This window comes from Hylobates moloch, unplaced genomic scaffold (genome assembly GCF_009828535.3).
Source record: "Hylobates moloch isolate HMO894 unplaced genomic scaffold, HMol_V3 SCAFFOLD_3, whole genome shotgun sequence".
NCBI lineage: Eukaryota > Metazoa > Chordata > Mammalia > Primates > Hylobatidae > Hylobates > Hylobates moloch.
In genome coordinates this window covers 161603027-161623902 of record NW_026652278.1, presented here as the reverse complement: position 1 = coordinate 161623902, position 20876 = coordinate 161603027, and the positions used below count along the sequence as shown (strand labels likewise).

General features: G+C 38.4%; 1 protein-coding gene across 1 annotated transcript in view; it reads right to left on the bottom strand.

Moving 5' to 3' along the window:
* GALNTL6 (polypeptide N-acetylgalactosaminyltransferase like 6) overlaps window positions 1-20876 on the bottom strand; it is a 1281746-nt gene that overhangs the window by 93438 nt on the left and 1167432 nt on the right. The window contains exon 9 of the mRNA XM_032148915.2: window positions 15714-15821. Within this exon, the coding sequence (XP_032004806.1) occupies window positions 15714-15821 (108 nt within the window). The remainder of the gene's footprint in view (window positions 1-15713; window positions 15822-20876) is intronic.

The window sequence follows — 20876 nt, the reverse complement described above, 5'->3', positions numbered from 1 at the left end:
AATCTTTCCTTAATTCTAATACTCATCAGGTCTTTCAATTGATATTTTACCAGAAACATTAAATGACATTTCTAGCTCAGTTCATAAGAACATATTTCCAGCTTGACTGATCACTGTTGGTGTACAGCATGAGGAAAACAGATAGCTCAGTTTTTCCTGCTGGCTTGTGAAACTGCTTAAATCTATCCACGAATTATTATTATTTTTACCAGCAACATTTTAGATCTTACTGCTAGACTATTCAATCCCTGTTCAGTTTCTCAGTGTATTATTTGGGAGTCAACTGTATTTGTATTATTTGGGCCATCTTACCTCAGTAGAGTGTTTCTATTTCTTTGTGCAAGGTGTGATTATTACATGTGTCCTGGCAGGATCCCACTTCACAAATTGTGCTTGTGTCAATATTAAGCTATTGCATTATGGTGGATTGTGTTACAGTGAATCCTCTTTCTTCACACACACACACACACACACACACACACACACACACACACACACACACTTCTTCCCCCTGAAGCTAGTGATAACTAGTAAAGCCAGTCCCACACAGAAACACTTTCTAATTAGTCACAGTCACTCCTACAGCAAGGAGGTGTATCCCTACCCCATGATTTTAAATTTCTGCTTTTATTTGAATGTATTTCTTGTCTCCTCTTTGATGCTTAAGAGTGCTGTTGTGGCTCAGTAGTCCCACCCCACAGCCCTTTTATCTTTGATAATATGATAATGTCATCACGGGTACAGCTCAAAAGAGATTCTCTTTAAGACAGCCCCAACCTCACTACAATTATTCAGCCTAGCTCTGCTTTTCTCTGATCTGAGCACTTCTTTGAAGTCAGTGAGAAACTTTCAGCAGAAGGAGAGGAGGCTAATCTAGTCCTACAAAGGGAGCTTCTCTGACAGGCAATTTCCTTTTCCTTCTTCCCTAAGGCTGTGTGAGCTGTTTGTAGGTGGTTATCTTCTTTGGGCTGTCATGAACAAGAGTTAGCTTTCTTTTTGATTTTATATCTCTATTGTATTTTTGCCCAAATATTTTGGATATCTATGGTGGTGTTTATGATGGTATTTAATATAGCCTTTAGATATAAGACAAACAAACAAAAACCCCAAATGAGCTAACAATGTGTCTTAAAAAATGCTGGTAAGCCTAATTTTAAAATCAGCTTTATTGAGGAATAGTTGATATACAAGAAACTGCTCTTATTTAAAGTGAATAGTTTGGTATATGTTGACATATGTATATACTATATTAGTGGAATCATCAACACTATCAAGATAAGGAACATGTCCATCACCTGCAAAGGTTTTTTTATGCCTCTTTGAAATCTGTTTCCCAATCTCCTTTCTGTGGCATTTCTATGTCCCCAGACAACCACCGATGTACTTTTTTTCACTATAGTTTAATTTGTATTTTTTAGAATTTTATATAAATAGAATCATACAGTATGTGCTCTTTTTGTCTGGCTTCTTTCACTTAGTATAAGTATTTTGATCTTTATCCATGTAGCTGCAGCTGCATGTATTCATTCTTATAGTATTCTTTTTTTTTTTTTTTTGAGATGGAATTTTGCTCTTTTTGCCCAGGCTGGAGTGCAATGGCGTGATCTTGGCTCACTGCAACCTCCACCTCCTCCTGGGATCAAGTGATTCTCCTGCTTCAACCTCCCAAGTAGCTGGGATTACAGGCACATGCCACCATGCCTGGCTAATTTCGTATTTTTTTAGTAGAGACGAGGTTTCACCATGTTGGTCAGGCTGGTCTTGAATTCCTGACCTCAGGTGATCCTCCTGTCTCAGCCTCCCAAAGTGCTGGGATTATAGGCATGAGCCACCGAGCCCAGCCCATTCTTATTGTATTCTATCACATGAAAAAACTACAATTTGTTTATCTATTTACCTGTTGATGAACACTTGGGTTGTTTCAAGTTTGGGGCTGTTACAAATAAAGCTGTATGAACAGTCTTGTACAAGTCTTTTATGGACATTTGCCTTCATTTCTCCTGGATAAAAATCTTTAAGTGGAATGGCTAGTTTGTACTCTAGGTATGTGTCTAACTTTTAAAAAAAATCTGAATTGTTTTCCAAAGTGGTTGTACCATTTTACATTCCCATTAGCATTGTATGAGATTTCCAGTTACTCCAACACTTGATGTGGTCAGTCTTTTTAATTTTGGCCATTATAAAAGCATGCAGTAGCATCTCATTGTGGTTTTAATTTATATTTTCCTAATGACTAATGGTGTTAATCATTTTTTCATGTCCTTATCTGCCACTTGAGTATCTGTCTTCTTTGGTAAAATGTCTTTCAAATCATTTACCCATTTTAAAAACTGAGCTGTTTTACTTATTATTAAAATTTGAGAATTCTTTATGTATTATGGATACAAACCTTTGGCCAGAAATGTGATTTGCAAATATCTCTTTTCAGTCCTTGTCTTTTTATTCTCTTAACAGTGCCTTTGAAGAATAGGTGGTTTTAATTTCAATGAAGTTCAATTTGTCAATTTTTTTCTATGGTGTCATACCTAAGAAATTTTTGCCTAATCTCAAAAAATTTTTCTTCTTTGTTTTTGTATTCTAGAAATGTTATAATTGTATCCTTTACATTTAAAGTCTATGATTGATTTTGTATTAATTTTTGTATATGGTGCAAGATACAGATTGATGTTTGTTTATTTACTTCTCTGGATATGAACATCTAATTGTTCTAGCATCAATTGTTGAAAAAATAATGTTTTCTCCAATGTATACCTTTATACTTTTATGTAAATCAACTGACCATTTGCAAGAATCCATTTCTGGGCTCTCTCTTCTCTTCCAGAAATAGATTCTTGCATATATCAATCAGGTTGTGTGTTTGTTGTTGCTAAGTTGTAGGAGTTCTTTCTATATTCTGGATATTAAGCACTTATCAGATGTATGATTTGCATTTTTTTCTCTCATTCTGTGAGCTGGATTTTCATTCTGTGAACAGTGTGCTTTGGTGTACAAGCTTGCCTAATTTTTGAGCTTCAAATGTGCCACCTGAGGTAATCACGTCCCTGAAGATAAAATTAGTCTGAATGTTGCCGATGAAAGACTATTAAGCAGAAACAACTGTATTCATTGCCTATTGATAAATAACACCCTATCTCACACCTGAGTGGCTTAAAACAATAAAAAACATTTTTTATCCTTCACAATTTCTGTGGGTCAGAAACTTGGGAATAAAATAGGCTGTACAATTCGGATCAGATTTCTCATGAATTCCAGTCAGATTTTGGCTGAGGTAGCAGTAATCTTAAGCCTTTGATGGGGCTGGAAGATCTTTTTCCAAGGTGGCTCACTCAGTGTCTGTCAAATTGGTGCTTGCTATGAGTGCTGAGTAGGAGGACTCAGCTTTCTTTCTGCCACATGGGCCGTTCTACAGGGCTACTTGAGTATCCCCATGACTTGGTGCTGGCTTCTCCCAAAGCAAGTCATCCAAGAGAACAAGGAGAAAGCTGTAATGCCTGTTATGCCCTACCCTTGGAAGTAAAAAAAAAAAAAAAAGGATAATAGGACTAAAGTGAAAGTATGGTTGCTAATTTTTATGTATCCCTTAAGATTGTACTTGTTTGTTTTGGCTGGGTTTGAGGGTCAGAGTATGCCGGAATAATTTTACGTGATTGATTTTTTGAAACCCTGGAAAAGTGGAGATAATCAGAAGCTGGAACTGTTGAAGAGAGACCACAGAAACACAGGTCATTTGTGTATGCATGGCCCACAGGTAGGAGACAGCCATCTTGACTGAGTCTACCCAGGACTCAGAGAAGTTCTGGCACTTTAATGACTGAAGTCTTGGTTCCTCCAGACTCAGCATTGTGAGCTAGTGGTTGATGCTTTTGTGAGTGGTGGTGGAGGTGTGCCTTCACCTACAGCTTCATGGGCAGGAGATAGAGGCAAGTGAAAGCAGAAACAAAAGAAGCAAATCCGGGGCAGTGCAGCATGGGTATGCTTCTGACAAGTGGGTGCACAGGCATATGCGATGGAGGCTTTTGGGGATGTCTACAGATGGTTGGGGGACAATCTGAATGGTGTTCTTCCTGGTAATCAAGCCAATGGTGCCTCATGTCATCACAACTTAGGTATAAAATGAAGTACAACCTTATTTCTAGATGATTATCATTAATCCATTTGATTTTTTTTCCATTTGATTTTTTTTAATAAATCACAACCAGCATTTTCTAATCATCACCCAAAGAGATTATCAAGAGTTTGGTTCCCTCACAAGAACATTCACAGCAAGCATTCAAACAAACTGTGGTTGAACTAAAAGGTGCTATAGCATTTATTCCAATTATTATTAATAGATCTTGTTTTATTTCCCAGACTTTCAAACAGGCAGAAAATAAAATCCCTATGTTTCTAAATGCCCTTTACAGGGGTCTTAGATTGCAAATTATATCTGTCCAAATTGTAAGTAATCTGCAAAATTTTATTTCTATAAACTGTTTTCAGAATTAGAGCATCCAGAAGCATCCACACACCACAAAGCTGCCATTTTGTTTTTAACCATTTCTCAGTTTACAAAATAGCAACTAGAACTACTTTCTGTATCTCAGCTGGCACTAAAATGGAGATACACTTGGGCTGGAATTGCAATTGGAAATGGAATTCTTGCCATGAACTAATAAACCATTGGAAACATGGAGGATTGGAATGGGAATGAAATTGCAGAGGCCCCAAGCACAGTGGTACTGTGCATTCACACATCTCATGGGAAGAAGCCAATTCCATGAAATGAGTCCCTACCATCCAGGTGCTCCCATGGCTTAGATGTGGGACTGGGGTCCTGGAAGACAGTTATTAAATGGCCAGTCCTGCTCCTCTTTGCAAGAGTTGCATTTTTGATTATTGAGATTATGGCATGCTAAAATATTTGAGTTTGCTTAAATTTCAGCAGCTTAATTTTGTAGCAGCAGGGACCTACTTTGTCTGAGCCAGCATTCTCCTTTATGAGGCTCTAGTGGAATTGTGAATACAGGGAAATGGTCAGTTCTAATGGGGATAATGATAAAAATGCAATTAAAATTCTCTCTAGTCCACAAACTGCTCTCACCATGTAGTTTGTTTCTCAAGTGCTTTGAAAAAAGAAAGTTATATAAATGCTCAATAACCGCCTGAAATGCCAAGGTCTCTAGGTAAGAGAAAGAATAACCAAAACAAACTGGAAAAGATCCCATAGGAAGTGGAAGATAAATCCCATTTTAATTTCATTAAGAATGACAAAGTGAAAGTAATGATTAATCATGATAGCTTGTTATTATGCAATTATCTGGGATCGCTATTCAGATATTCTATTTACATTATAAAATATCCCAATAGGCATAAACAAAAGCTAACGTAAAATCTTGGTCCTCATGTGATAGCTCAAGAAATGCTTAATATAGTCCCCATAGCTTGGGGACTACCTGACTCAATTACAAGCTCTCTTTTGCACAATGGAAAGCATCAGATAATTGAATCACAAGTCATAGCAGAGCTGAAACTTGGGAAAGCACCATGGAATATTTGAAAAATTTAAATTAAGCAAAATTACTTAATGTTGGGAAGAATATAACATCTGTGAGAGCTTTTGAGGAAAAAATATTTAGAGTAAATAAGTTGGAAGAAACTAAACTTAAAAAATAGTTTTGAGGCTGTACATGGTGGCTCATGCCTATAATCCCAGAACTTTGGGAGGTTGAGGCTGGAGGATTGCTTGAGGCCTCCTGGAGTTTGAGACCAGCCTTGGCAACATAGTGAGACCCCGTCTCTACCAAAAATACAAAAATTAGCCAGGCATGGTGGCATGTGCCTGTAGTCCCAGCTACCTGGGAGGCTGAGATGGAGGATGGCTTGAGCTCGGGAGTTCCAGGTTGCAGTGAGCACAGATTGCACCACTGCACTTCAGCCTGGGCAATACAGTGAGACCCCATCTCTAAAAAATAATAATAATAAAAAAATGTTGGCCAGGTGTGGTGGTGGCTCACGCCTGTAATCCCAGCACTTTGGGAGGCTGAGGCGGGTAGATCATGAGGTCAAGAGATTGAGACCATCCTGGCCAACATGGTGAAACCCCGTCTCCACTAAAATTACAAAAATTAGCTGGGCGTGGTGGCGTGCACCTGTAGTCCCAGCTACTTGGGAGGCTGAGGCAGGAGAATCACTTGAACCCAGGAGGCAGAGGTTGCAGTGAGCCGAGATCACACCACTTCACTCCAGCCTGGGTGACAGGGTGGGGCTCCATTAAAAAAAAAATTACTTTCTGTATTCTATGAATAAATGATTCCTAGTTGGGAAGTGGAGTTAGTTTTGAGTTCATATGTGTTTACTGCAACCAGTCCATACTGTTTTTTAAACATTATTTCATATATCAATGGCCAACTTTACCTTCTAGGTAAAGTGAGACTCCATCTCAAAAAAAAAAAAAGTTTTGCAAGGTTTTGTGGGAAATTACCAAGTTTGAAAATAATGTTGTCTTTACCTCACATATTTTTTTCATGATACTCGCAAATGGCAAGAGACTGTACCTGCCAGTAATTTGCTATCTTACTTTCTTTTTTAGTGTCTATGTTTGATATGAAAAAAATCTATGCTTTACCTCCATATTGTTTAAAATTTTTAAAAGCAAGGTGGGATTCTATTGTTATTTGTTAAACTAACAAAATAGATAGACAGTTTAAAAATTCTGATGCCACTGGGTTAGGAATTAAGGTAGTAGATGAGAGTTGAGTGGCGAATAAATTTGTATTTCATATTTTCTCATTTCTTCTCTGTGGGTCCTTGGCTGACAGAATGGTTTCCCCTGGCCTTATTTTTCTCATGGTTAACACAAGCAGGAAATGCCCAGTGTTTAAAAAGGAGGATTGAAGGGTGAGTGAGTGCTCTACCAGTGTTGTCTACCAGAAACTCATCCCCAGTGCAGGGGATGCCCCAAGATGAGCTGACATATCACAAAGGGGCAGCTTGATCTAACTGGCAAGGCCCAATGCCATTTGCTTAGGATATGTAGCACGCTGTGTGCATTTCTGCCTGGCACATAGTAGGCACTTGATAAATATTTATTAATAGGATTTATCTAGCCTGAGACTTCTTTGAGGTTAGAGATGACATTTATCTTTATAGCATGCAATGAACTCATGGTATTTAATGATTTATGGAATCATTATTGTCACATTAATTTATGATTGACTTTTAGAGAGGATATCAATCACGGAGAATAATGAGACATTATTTATGGAAGTTGCCTTAATTTTTAAAATAAAAAGCTCCTTCTAAGTAGAGGGTATTATATTTTGTGTTGTTTTGTTTTATTTTTGATACAGGGTCTCACATTGTCACCCAGGCTGGAGGGCAGTGGCTTGATCATGGCTCACTGCAGCCTTGACTTCCCGGGCTCAAGCAATCCTCCCTTCTCAGCCTCTCGGGTAGTTGGGACTATAGGCACATGCCACCACACCCAGCTAACTTTAAAAAAAAAAAAAAAAACTTTTTTAAAGCTGGGGCCTTGCTATGTTGCCCAGCCTGTTCTCAAGTTCCTGACCTCAAGTGATCCTCCTGCATCAGCCTCCTGAGGCACTGGGATTACAGGCATGAGCCACTATGCCTGTCGGAGGTATTATATTTTAAACTGTGGCCAAGTCAGGAGAGAAGCAAACATATAATTGCAGTGTGTGAATCATCTTTAGTTTTGAGGAAAAGTATTAGACAGCCTTATTGCCCTTTAGGTTATATTGTAAGGAAGAATTAGAGAAAGTTATTGTTTTCAGAAGAATTGCCTCTGCACAGTCCTAGCCATTTATGAGGGCTGAGTCTTGAGGGAAGATCTATCATTTCCTGCTTTTTGGGAGAAAACCCATGATAGGCCACCATGCCCCTGAACTCAATGATGGTTTCAAATAGAGCATCTGAACCCTGCAGTTTTAAGAGCAGGAGAGAGAAGTGGTGCTGCTGTGAGTGTCCAAGGTTATCATGCCACAAGCTCTTGTATGCTGGGCAGCTTTAAGAGAATACAGTCATTTACAGTCATCGGGAGAGAAAGGTCAATTTGAGGGAGTATAGATTTCCCATTCATCACCATACTTTATAACCTTGTTGGTGATTTTATTTTCAGATATCAAACTAGTCATTTTGGTTTTGTTAATGCTTTTCCTTGGCTGATATATTTTTCTGACACAAACAAGGGTAAGCTGCGTTTGCCCGACATTGTGCTCTTTTATTTCAGCTATTTCAGATGGGAAAGCTGACACCATGGTCAACAATGAAGAAGCATTTATTTATTTATTTATTTATTTTTTCATTTTTTTTTAAAATTACAAAGGTGAATCTTTATTCCAACAGATTCTAATAATAATACATGTTTACTAAAAGTACCCCTCCTCAATAGTACTTTTTTTTTTTCCTAGCACATCATTGGGAGCTATTTTTTTTATTTATTTTATTTTATTATTATTATACTTTAAGTTTTAGGGTACAGGTGCACAATGTGCAGGTTTGTTACATATGTATACATGTGCCATGTTGGTGTGCTGCACCCATTAACTCATCACTTACATTAGGTGTATCTCCTAATGCTATCCCTCCCCCCCCCCCCCACCCCCCACCCCCCACCCCACAACAGTCCCTGGAGTGTGATGTTCCCCTTCCTTAGAAGCATTTATTAATCGACTTGGGGTGGTCTGGCTTTTACATTGAAGCTCTCCTCCTCCACCTCCTCCTCCTCCCTTTCTCTATGCCTCTCCCAACCTCCATCATTTTCAAGAGTCTGAGAGGATCTATGGAATCAGCAGAGCTGGATGTCACCAGGGAGATGGCACAGGGAGGAAGAAAGGCATCTTGGGAAGTATATGAAGAAGTCGTTTCACAGCTGACAGAGGCACAACCACAATTCTCCCTCAGTGCTCAGACTTAGAACTTTGTGCCTGTGAAGTATAATAACCATAGGAAATCGTCAAAGGTCATTACACTCTGATAAGAAATCCTAGGTAAATGCATAAAGTCAAAAACATTTGTAACTTGTATGTAGATTAGCCTATCGGGTCATTAAACATAATTTATTAATATCAAATATATATTGCTACGTATATAAAATAATGCTATATGCTATCTAGGGCATATATTTCTCTTTTGTTAAATCATAATCTCAATTATAATATGACAGTCTATTAAAAAACAGCTTCCAAATAGTGAACTATATAAGATACAGATTTCATTCCATAATGAGCTTTATTATTTTCATTTAACCCTTTTCTCATCCTCATGATATTCTGGCATTGGAATACATGGGTTACTGCCGCATGGTGTGGACTCTACGTTACTGTCAAGGCCATTTATTAAGAGGAGTTGAGATTTGTGTTTGACTTGTTCGTCACTTAAACTTCCAGGACCTAGCACAGTGACTGGCACAGTAAGCATTTCTTTTTTCAGAAGTAAACATTTATTTGCCAAAGAAAATCTGTCAAAAGTTTTTGTGTGCTATCAGAATTCTGGATGGAAAATCTGTGGTGTCTCCCCAGATCTGGCTGTCCCAGGCTGTCACTTAACCTTATCTAAAACCAACCTCAGTCTCTTCCCCTTTCCTCTTCCTCCCTTCCCTGTTTTTGTACTGATACTATTTTCTCTGGGATGCTGAGTTGGAAAGCTCATAGTCACATGTGCGCCCCACCTCCGTGCACAGTGTAGGAAATCAATAAAAATCTTTATGATTTTTTTTACAAACGCTCCTTGCATTCGAAATGTTAATTTCTTTAGACTTTCTCCATTTTAATAATTATTTATTGGTTGACCTTTCTATTTTACCTCTTCTATTTTTATCCTGACACTTCCTGTTCAAGGCCCTATAGTCAAGGAGTAAAGGTCAACACTGTGATCTGCATCTAGGGTCTTCCAAGGCTAACTCCACAGATCCCACGCACACCCTCCGTAACTCTCTGCCTGCCCATTTCTACTTGGTGCTTTGCTAAACTGGTGCCCTACCAGAGATGCCCAGGCTGCTCCAGTTTATCTCAGGCACTCCAGAAGAAACATTATGGTGAGGAGCACGAACCTCCACCAGACAGACCTTGGTTCATAGACCCAGCTCCACTCCTTTAACATTTAACCTCTATCCCTTTTACTCTAAGTTAACACTTTCAGGGCCTGGGAAGCAGCCTGTACCATTTGGCTTTTATGGGATTTGACTTCAGTTTTAGCTCCTATCCTGAAACTAGAAAAAAATTTAAAGTCTCCCATGTTCTTGAATGGTTCTTATAGTTCTCCTTGAAGAGGTCCTTCACATCCCTTGTAAGTTGTATTCCTAGGTATTTTATTCTGTTAGTAGCAATTGTGAATGGGTGTTCACTCATAATTTGGATCTCAATTATTGGTGTATAGGAATGCTTGTGATTTTTGCACATTGATTTTGTATCCTGAGATTTTGCTAAAGTTTCTTATCAGCTTAAGGAGATTTTGGGCTGAGACGGGTTTTCTAAATACACAGTCATGTCATCTGCAAACAGAGATAATTTGACTTCCTCTTTTCCTATTTGAATACTCTTTATTTCTTTCTCTTGCCTGATTGTCCTGGCCAGAACTTCCAATACTATGTTGGAGTGGTGAGAAAGGGTATCCTTGTCTTTACTGGTTTTCAAAGGGAATGCTTCCAGTTTTTGCCCATTCAGTATGATATTGCTGTGGGTTTGTCATAAATAGCTCTCATTATTTTGAGATATGTTCCATCGATACCTAGTTTATTGAGAGTTTTCAGAATGAAGGTGTTAAATTTTGTTGAAGGCCTTTTCTGCATCTATTGAGATAATCGTGTGGTTTTTGTCATTGGTTCTGCTTATGTGATGGATTATGTTTATTGATTTGTGTATGTTGAACAGCCTTGCATCCTAGGTATGAAGCCAACTTGATCATGGTGGATAAGCTTTTTGATGTGCTGCTGGATTTGGTTTGCCAGTATTTTATTGAGGATTTTCACATCGATGTTCATTAGGGATATTGGCCTGAAATTTTCTTTTTTTGTTGTGTCTCTGCCAGGTTTTGGTATCAGGATGATGCTGGCCTCATACAATGAGTTAGGGAGGATTCCCTCTCTATTTATTGTTTGGAATAGTTTCAGAAGGAATGGTACTAGCTCCTCTTTGTACCTCTGGTAGAATTTGGCTGTGAATCTGTCTGGTCCTGGACTTTTTTTGGTTGGTAGGCTATTAATTACTTCCTCAATTTCAGACCTTGTTATCGGTCTATTCAGGGATTTGACTTCTTCCTGGTTTAGACTGGGGAGGGTATATGTGTCCAGGAATTTATCCATTTCTTCCAGATTTTCTAGTTTATTTGGGTAGTAATTAAGTTAAAGAATAGTATTATCTGATGGTAGTTTGTATTTCTGTGGGATCAGCGGTGATATCCCCTTTATCATTTTTGATTGCATCTATTTGATTCTTCTCTCTTTTCTTGTTTATTAGTCATTTAGCAGTCTACCTATTTTGCTGATCTTTTCAAAAAAACCAGCTCCTGAATTCATTGATTTTTTGAAGGTTTTTTTGTGTCTGTATCTCCTTCAGTTCTGCTCTGATTTTAGTTATTTCTTGTCTTCTGCTAGCTTTTGAGTTTGTTTGCTCTTGCTTCTCTAGTTCTTTTAATTTTGATGTTAGGGTGAAATTTTAGAATGAAAAATTACTGATACTATGTCAGAGGTGAAATACAGCAGTATACAGATTTGCATTCTCTGATGTTTCTTACAGACTTGGGGTAAGGGTTGGTTCTAACTTTGTCTTGTATTGGCGAGGGTGGCTGTGTGTGCTTCCAGGACTGCCCCACTCACAGTCTGCAGGGCAGCGCTCCGGCGTGGCTACCCTCCGAGGAAACTTTCACGGGCCAAGTTGTTCCCATGAAGACCACTGCTGTGTGACAATCAATCAGCTGGTATGTTTAGCCATGGGGTGACTGCTCTCCACTTCTGACATGTCCCTGCCCTTACAGCCACCTGTCACAGATCCAGTGGCTTTGACTGTTCCCAAACACACTGACATTCACAGAGGAGTTTGTGGACTGTCCCCATAGGTGTCAGTAATAGCTGCTCTTTCAGCAGAGTGCTTGGCTTACATAAAAACCTGTTGGAATGAAGACAAGAATCTCTTCTTTGAGATTCTTCCACCTATTTGCCAGTCAGCCTCCTCGGGCTGTGCAAAGCGACACTCAGTGGATCTTTGCTGAGGTGCTGCTCACACTTCTGTGATGAAGGATGGCCAGCGCCATCTGAAAGAAGGGATGATTGTCGCCACAGCCCTGCTGTCTTTCTAGTCTCCCTGCAACTCTAGACATGAGCATCCCTTCCCTCAGGGACTTGCTGCTTGTTCCTGGTGGCAAGACACCACAACCGTGCCCCAGTGTACTGACATTAGGCCCCGAGCTGACTCAGTAAAACTGTCTAGGCTTATTAATGTCAAGTGAATACACTGATTCCCAGATGAAGCTGAAGTGTAAGTTATGGTGTCCTAGGTTTTTACATTTTGTGGGAAATGACAAAGTGATGCTGATTTTTGTTTTTGCCAAATAAGGGCACTAACAAAAATTTACTATCTTTCATTCTATTTTTTTTTCAATGAAAAAAAGCTTATAGTTTCTGCATAAAAAGATGTTATTAAGTTGAACAGGTTTATCTTTGGGATTACTATTTTTCTTAGTTCACTGAGGCTGGGTGAAATGTTAGTCAGGAATTGGCTCTCATCATTCATCCTGAGTTTGGAAACCACTGTTATATGAAACTTGTTAATTCAGTGGACATATTCTTGAAGGTCCTCTTTCAAGTCCTTTAATTGGAAAGGACTGAAGAAGGTCACAGCTATGGTGCTACTTCCTCCTCCTCCCTCTACCTATACGTATCCTTACGATACATTTAAGCAGTTACTTATTTTGTACTGTCCTCTAATGGTTTCGTATATGGATATCCTGTCTCTCGCAACCAGATTCTAATGCCAGGTAAATAGAAGGTACTGAAGAACTAATTTTACAAATGTATTTCTATAGTGTACACCAACCAGCAGGCTGTTTAAGGCTGTTCAGATATTTGTGTGTCTATGTGTGTGTTTAAATATTTTGGAAGTCTTTTGGAATCATCAGTGTGAAAAGTGCACATTTTGAAGAATTAATTGAGCTTTGTAGAGTAAGAAAATAAGCCTTTGGAGTCCAGTCTCCACCTCCATCTCCATTTCCTGATGAGGCTGCAAGATTAAAATACCAGTTGAGTAGACATGGCCCTGCATTTGAAGTATACATAAAGTCTCTCTTCATTTTTGATGACATAGTAATAATGTAGTGTGTAGCAAGGTAGTTGAGGTGCTCCCACAAAATATCAGAATTGTTTTTCATTTTAATGTACCTTTTTTAACTTAAAAAAAACCATAAAATGTTCCTCCGAGTGACAGTCAAGCTTCAATCTTTATGACTTTCTGATTGCTCTAGCAGTTTAGAAAAAAAAATAAAAATGAGCCCTGAAGTAAAATTTGAGTGGAAAAGATTAAAATTCAGAATTATGGACTTTTTTCAGTTGAATAAATATTCACTTTTTCCTGGAAGTTTTATGTGCCAACCCCAGTTTCTCTGTATTTGACAATCCTTGAAAAAGTACTTAATTGCTTTCTTGAAAATATATGAGCAGTTTTATTTTTTCGAAAATAGGTCCTTTTGGATCACCACCACATTCCCCCGCAAGCTTTTACACTCTAGACTAGGAAGCAAGCACACACACCCATTGTCTTGGAAGGATAGTTCTTTTCAGAGCACAAGTGGGGGAGCATATGAGTGAATAAAGGTGGATACATAAGAGAACAGTATTATCTTTAGGATATTTTAAACTGCTATGATTTATTATATCTACCCGGCTGACTGGTGACATGTGCTCTAAATTGTTCAATCATTTACTTTCCAGTGAACTATTGTTTTCTGATTCATATGTCTTAAGTCTTATGACTAAATCAAACCATATTTCCTTACCCAAATTCAGCTCTTTAATTACTTTATGATTTTGTGACTGCTTTTTCCCTTCAAATAGTATATTTTGACAGCTACTTAGAGGAATATGTTATTAGCGTCTAATTAAAATTTTAATTTAGTTAGGGAAAGCAGGAATATTACTACAGGTTGGGCATCCGTAATCTGAAAATACAAAATCCAAAATGCTCCAAAATCCAAAATTCTTTGAGTGCTAACGTGATGCCACAAGTAGAAAATCCCACACATAAGTACTAACACAAATTTGGTTTCATGCACAAAAATCGTATAAAATTACCTTCTGGCCATGTATATAAGGTGTATATGAAACATACATGAATTTTGTGTTTAGACTTGGGTCTTATCCGCAAGATGTCTCATTATGTGTATGTGAATATCCCAAAATCTGGAAAAAATCTGAAAATCTGGGAAAAAATCTGAAAATCGGAAACACTCTTGGTCCTAAGCAGTTTGGATGAGGGACACTCAGCCTGTGTTTCCATTCAAGGTGTGTGTAACGTAATGTTATTACTAGGAGCTCTAATTGCTGTTAGAGAATATGGATGTGGCTAAAGAAAAATGGCCAGTTGACGAATACTCTCAGAAAGGGAATAAGGAAGAACAACTCCCCCCGCCCCACAAATATTCACTGTAAAAGAAAATTTTGTTATACTCATTAAAAAGTATTTAAGTTTTAGTAACAACTTAAATCTCCAGCATTTTCCTCTCTTAGCTTTCCTGATTAATTAATTCTTTCAACAAATATCTGAGTGTTCCCTAAGCCCCGTTTTAGGTTCTGGGAGTACAGCGGTAACTAACACAGACCAAAGCTCTACCCTTGTGTTCCTGATATGCTAATGATTCCTGGTGAATTCGTTTATTTATTTTTATAAAAGCTTGTTATGTGAGCCTTATATAAAACATCCAAATAGTTATATCTTGCAGCCTTATTAGTAAAAGAACCAAAATGAATAATTCAGGATTTGATTTCTAGGGTAGCAGTGTGATAAAATTCTCTTTTTCTAGATTTGGATTCTGAGCAGTAGCAGGTACATATTGTGGTGACAAAAACTGACATAGCCCTGAAGAAAGTAATATGGAAAGCAGAGAAATTATCAGGATTGTTTGGAGATGGTATTGTGAGTCCATTCTCCTAAACATGCATAAAAATGTTTCTAACGGCAGAAGAGAAGAGCGTCTTTGCATCTGGTTTACAAGAAAGGTTTTATTCAAAACAATATTGGAAAAAATCTTAGAGCTGGCCCTAGTTATAAAAAAGAAGGCAGAGTTTGGACATCCACCTTTTCCCATCTCCCATTTACCCCTTTTTCCATCTGACTTATTACGGATCCTGCTACACTCCATGTGGGTGGAGAGAACTGGCTGCCCCAGGTCCGCGGATCTACTCTGCTATTTGGCATTCATGTGAGCGTGAACAACCAGCTAGTTCAGACTTCATTTTCCCATCTACAAAATAAAGATAAGAACACGGACCTCAGAAGGTAATGGTGAAGATTAAATATAATGTATGTGAAAATGCTTTGAAACAATTTGTAACAAGAAATAGCATTATAGTTAATACTTCTTTAAGCAATGGAAATAAGACTCTGAGAAGCACAGGAGCTCTCTATACACTGGAGAGCTTTTCTCAGACTGTGCCATGGGCAAGGTTGGTTACTCTGGTTACAGAAAGCCATATCAACCCCAGTCTGTTCTGATGCTGAGTTACTCACTCTTGCCAGGCTGGTCCCAGATGGAACTTTGTATGGAACGTACTTCCTGTAGATATGACCAACTCTAGAACATGGAACATCAAACATTTCTCCTCCACACATCCAAACCTGAAGACGGAAAAACAGAACAAAAGACAACAGTGAATTTCACACAAGAAAGGAATTATCTGTAGGACTCATAAACCATCTTAAAATCTCTGAAAGTCTTTAAATCAATAATTTCTACTTATTATAAATGGCTAACCAGAAAAGAAAACCACTTTTTTTTTTTTAAAAACCTAGATTCATAAAAGCTTAAAACCAAAATACAGCTGAGTGCAGTGGCTGATGCTTATAATCCCAGTACTTTGGGAGGCCAAGGCAGGAGGATCGCTTGAGCCCAGGTGGTCACGACCAGCCTGGACAACATGACAAAACCACATTTCTATAAAAAATACAAAAATTAGCTGGGTGTGGTGGTGTGTGCCTTCAGTCCCAGCTACTTGGTGGGCGAATGGCTTGCTGAAGTGAGCTACGTTTGCACCACTGCACTTCAGCCTGGGCAACAGAGCGAGACCCTGTCTTAACAAAACAAAACCAAAACTAAAATACTAGTTCAATAAAATCCTGTTTCCACAGACAACACGTTGGCTTAAGAAAAATTCTAGTAAAATTTTGTTACAAATATTGTATTGAATCCACATTTCATGCTTAGACATCTTATTTATAAAGATATTTGTTTCAACAATCTTGTAAAATCATTTGAAGAAATAACATTTGAAATTAAAATGCCAATTTAAAAATTTAATCTATAAAAAGTGAAATTTTAAAAATAGGTGAATGCTTTAAAGAACACAAGCATATCATACCTTTTAAGTTGCATTCTGAAACTTGCAACAGTGCTAACCTTAAAAATCAGAGTTGCATTCTCATTTCTCCCCCCCACTGATCTTTTTCTTAGGTACAGAAAATCATCAGTTAAGATGCTGTACTTTTTTTTTTTTTTTGAGATGGAGTTTCGCTCTTGTTGCTTAGGTTGGAGTGCAATGGTGTGATCTCGGCTCACTGCAACTTCTGCCTCCTGTGTTCAAGCAATTCTCCTGCCTCAGCCTCCCAAGTGGCTGAGATTATAGGTGCCCGCTACCATGCTCAGCTAAATTTTGTATTTTTAGTAGAGGCGGGGTTTCACCATGTTGGCCAGGCTGGTCTTGAACTCCTGACCTCAGGTGATCCTCCCACTTCGGCCTCCTAAAGTGTTGGGATTACAGGCGTGAGCCACCGCACCTGGCCCTAGATGTTGTACTTTTATATTTAGTAACAAAAGTCATGGTTATATTTTACCATGACTACCTTCTCAGACAGATGCACACTTAATTGTGGTTTTATATAACAGATCTTCTGTTATAAAAGAACTAATTATCAAAACATAAATCCAGGCTTCATACAGGCTATAGTCTTAGCTATTTTTATTGTAAGATAAATGATTATAAAAAGAGATACTCTGATGGTTAATTTTATGACTCAACTTGGCTGGACCATGGTGCCCAGATATTTGGTCAAACACTATTCTGGATCTTTCTGTGAAGAAAAGATCCACTCCATTAACATTTGAAATCAGTGGACTTTGAATAGAGTGAATTACCTTCCGTGATGTGGATGGGCCTCATCCAATTGGATGAAGGTGTTAATAGAACAAAGTCTGACCTCTACTGAGCAAGAAGGAATTCTGCCAGCAGAATCCCTGGGTCTCCAGCTTGCCCACCTACTCTGAAGATTGTGGGCTTACCAAGTTTCCACAATCATGTGAGCCAATTCCTTAAAATTAATCTCTGTCTACTCTTGGTTTGGTTTTTCTGGAGACCCCTGAGTAATACAGATACATATCTTGTTTTGAAGTGTAACAATGAAAGAGAGAAAGAGAAATGCTTATGTTTTCCTTTATATTTGCTTCCAACTTCTTTCACTAAGAGGAATGACACCCAAGTGAGAATGGTTGAACAAATAGTGATTAAGGTCAATGGAAGTCCAAGAAGGAAGAAGTGCAATTATTAAAGCAACATTCAGTTGCTGTAATTGAGTTCAGGATTACTCATAGTATTAATTTCAACTTGATGGGATATTTATTAATGATTTGGATCAAGCCTTCAGAAATATGTGTGGGTGATACAAAGCTGGTAAGGGCACTGGACAGTCTAAACCACATTATCAACATCTGGAAAGATCTCCACAGGCTCGAGCTCTATAACATTGAACATAAAAAGGCAACAATAAACACCTGTCCCAGGATCTTAAGAAATCAACTCTTCCACAGCAGGAAGTGTGGAAAAAGACTGAGTAGCACAAAACACACATCATTAACATACTGTGGAGAATTTAGGGACCAACGATCTAGATCTGTCTGCAGGCCTGAAGTCTTTTGCTAATTTCTGGATAAATGCTTTATATTTCCTTCTAAAGGGAATTTTCAAGTTGAAAAGTGATGCGAACTCTGTCTTAGGAGAGGCAATTGAAAGAACTAAAGATGTGTAGTTCTGATAAGATAAAATTCAGAGATAGCCTTTTCAAAGAACCTAATATTTGGAAGAGATGTTTTGTAGAGCTTTTAGGAGACAGAACCAGGATTAATTGCATATAGCTATAAGGGGGCAGATTTCAACCTAGTAGGAAGAAATTTCTAATAAAATGATTAAAGATAGAATGAACTTCCCGTATTGAAATCTGCAGCAGATGACACTGGAGATAAACATATGACTCGAATGGACATTAGATCTAGCTGATACTTTAAGGCATTTCTACAGCACGAGTTAGCATTTATGAATACTTATTATGCCATTTTCGTTAATTATTTCATGTAATGCTCACAATTCAATGACAGACTTTACTGTTTCCCCAATTATGAAGGTGGGAAAGTGGCAGCCTAGAGACGCTGAGTAGCTTATTCAAAGCCACATAACTGGCCACTTCCAGAACTGGGATTTGAAAACCTAGTAGTCTAACTTCAGTGTCCACGTGTTTAATTGATATTGTATCTACAGATTATGCAAACTCTTTCTGTAAAGGGCCAGATAATAAATACTTTTGCCTTTGTAGGTCATATGGTATCTTTTGGAACTCCTCAAATCTGCTAACAAACAGGCATGGCGTATTTCAGTTAAACCTTGCTTACAAAAACTGGCAGTGGACTATTGTTTGCTGGCTCTTGTTTTATAAAGAAATTAATCCTTTCAAACACTGAAATTCAGTGATTCTAAGATAATGTATGTGGGAGATTATAGTTTCCAAAATTAGACACCACAATATCTTCCATTGCACATACCCCTCTGCAATGTGACCTTGGTAACCAACTTTCCATTAGGGGATCGGTCTATGTCTCCTCTCTTTGAATTAGGGAGGGCTTATGAATTCTTAGACCAGTAGAGTACAACAGAAGTGGTTGAAGATAGGTCATAAAAGGCCACATAGCCTGTCCTCTGGGGCATTTGTTTTTGAAAGTCTGGGCTTCCATGTGAGCAATTTGACTCTCTGAGGCTACTCCATTGTGAAAAAGTCCAAGGACCTGAGATGTCATGCATTGGGTAAATACCTTTACTTGGGGTTTTAACTGATGACCAACATTAGCTGCCAGTGCTGCGAATAAAGATGCCTCTACATGATTCCAGCCCCTTGCTGTTGAATCATCCCCCCGAGACTCCATATATCACAGAGCAGAAACAAACTATCTCCTCTGTGCCTTTTTTTGAATTTGCGGCCCACAAAATCCAAAAGCTTCATAAAACAGTTGCTTTATGGTGCTAAGCTTTCTTATGCAACAGTAGTAATTGGAACTACATATTTCTAAATCCATGATAAAGGTGAATTACTAACACCGACAACCAAAATTTATGGATCACTCATAGATTTCATCTTTTTCTATTGTACGGGATACAGAGCTAGGACTCAGCAATTTCCATGCTCACTTCCTCCTGGGCACACAGCCAAGTTATAATTCCCAGCTCCTTTGTATTTAGATGTGACTATGTAATTGTTTCTTGCCAGTGGAATGCAAATGGAAGTGATGCGCATCACCTCTGGGCCAAAGAAATTACAAGTGGACTTCTTTCTCTACCTTATCTATGATACATTTTTCCCTCAGAGCCTGAGTAATTGCAGAAGACACAGAGGAGGATTCTGAGGCCCTAGCAGATGGTAGAATCATAAAATGGATGGGGACAGGGTTGCTGAAAACTGGGTGAAGCATTGCTCATGAGTCCTCCTCCAAATTGTGAGACAAACAATAGAAAATTCTTATCAATATTAAATTACCAAGATTTTGGATTTATTATAGACGTTGTTCATTCCTAATGAATAGTCATTTTTTTTTTTTATTATACTTGAGGGTTTTAGGGTACATGTGCACAATGTGCAGGTTTGTTACATATGTATCCATGTGCCATGTTGATTTCCTGCACCCATTAACTCGTCATTTAGCATTAGGTGTATCTCCTAATGCTGTCCCTCCCCCCTCCCCCCACCCCACAACAGTCCCTGGAGTGTGATGTTCCCCTTCCTGTGTCCATGAGTTCTCATTGTTCAATTCCCACCTATGAGTGAGAACATGCGGTGTTTGGTTTTTTGTCCTTGCGATAGTTTACTGAGAATGATGTTTTCCAGTTTCATCCATGTCCCTACAAAGGATACGAACTCATCATTTTTTATGGCTGCATAGTATTCCATGGTGTATATGTGCCACATTTTCTTAATCCAGTCTATCGTTGTTGGACATTTGGGTTGGTTCCAACTCTTTGCTATTGTGAATAGTGCTGCAATAAACATACGTGTGCATGTGTCTTTATAGCAGCATGATTTATAGTCCTTTGGGTATATACCCAGTAATGGGATGGCTGGGTCAAATGGTATTTCTAGTTCGAGATCCCTGAGGAATCGCCACACTGACTTCCACAATGGTTGAACTAGTTTACAGTCCCACCAACAGTGTAAAAGTGTTCCTATTTCTCCACATCCTCTCCAGCACCTGTTGTTTCCTGATTTTTTAATGATGGCCATTCTAACTGGTGTGAGATGGTATCTCACTGTGGTTTTGATTTGCATTTCTCTGATGGCCAGTGATGATGAGCATTTCTTCATGTGTTTTTTGGCTGCATAAATGTCTTCTTTTGAGAAGTGTCTGTTCATGTCCTCTGCCCA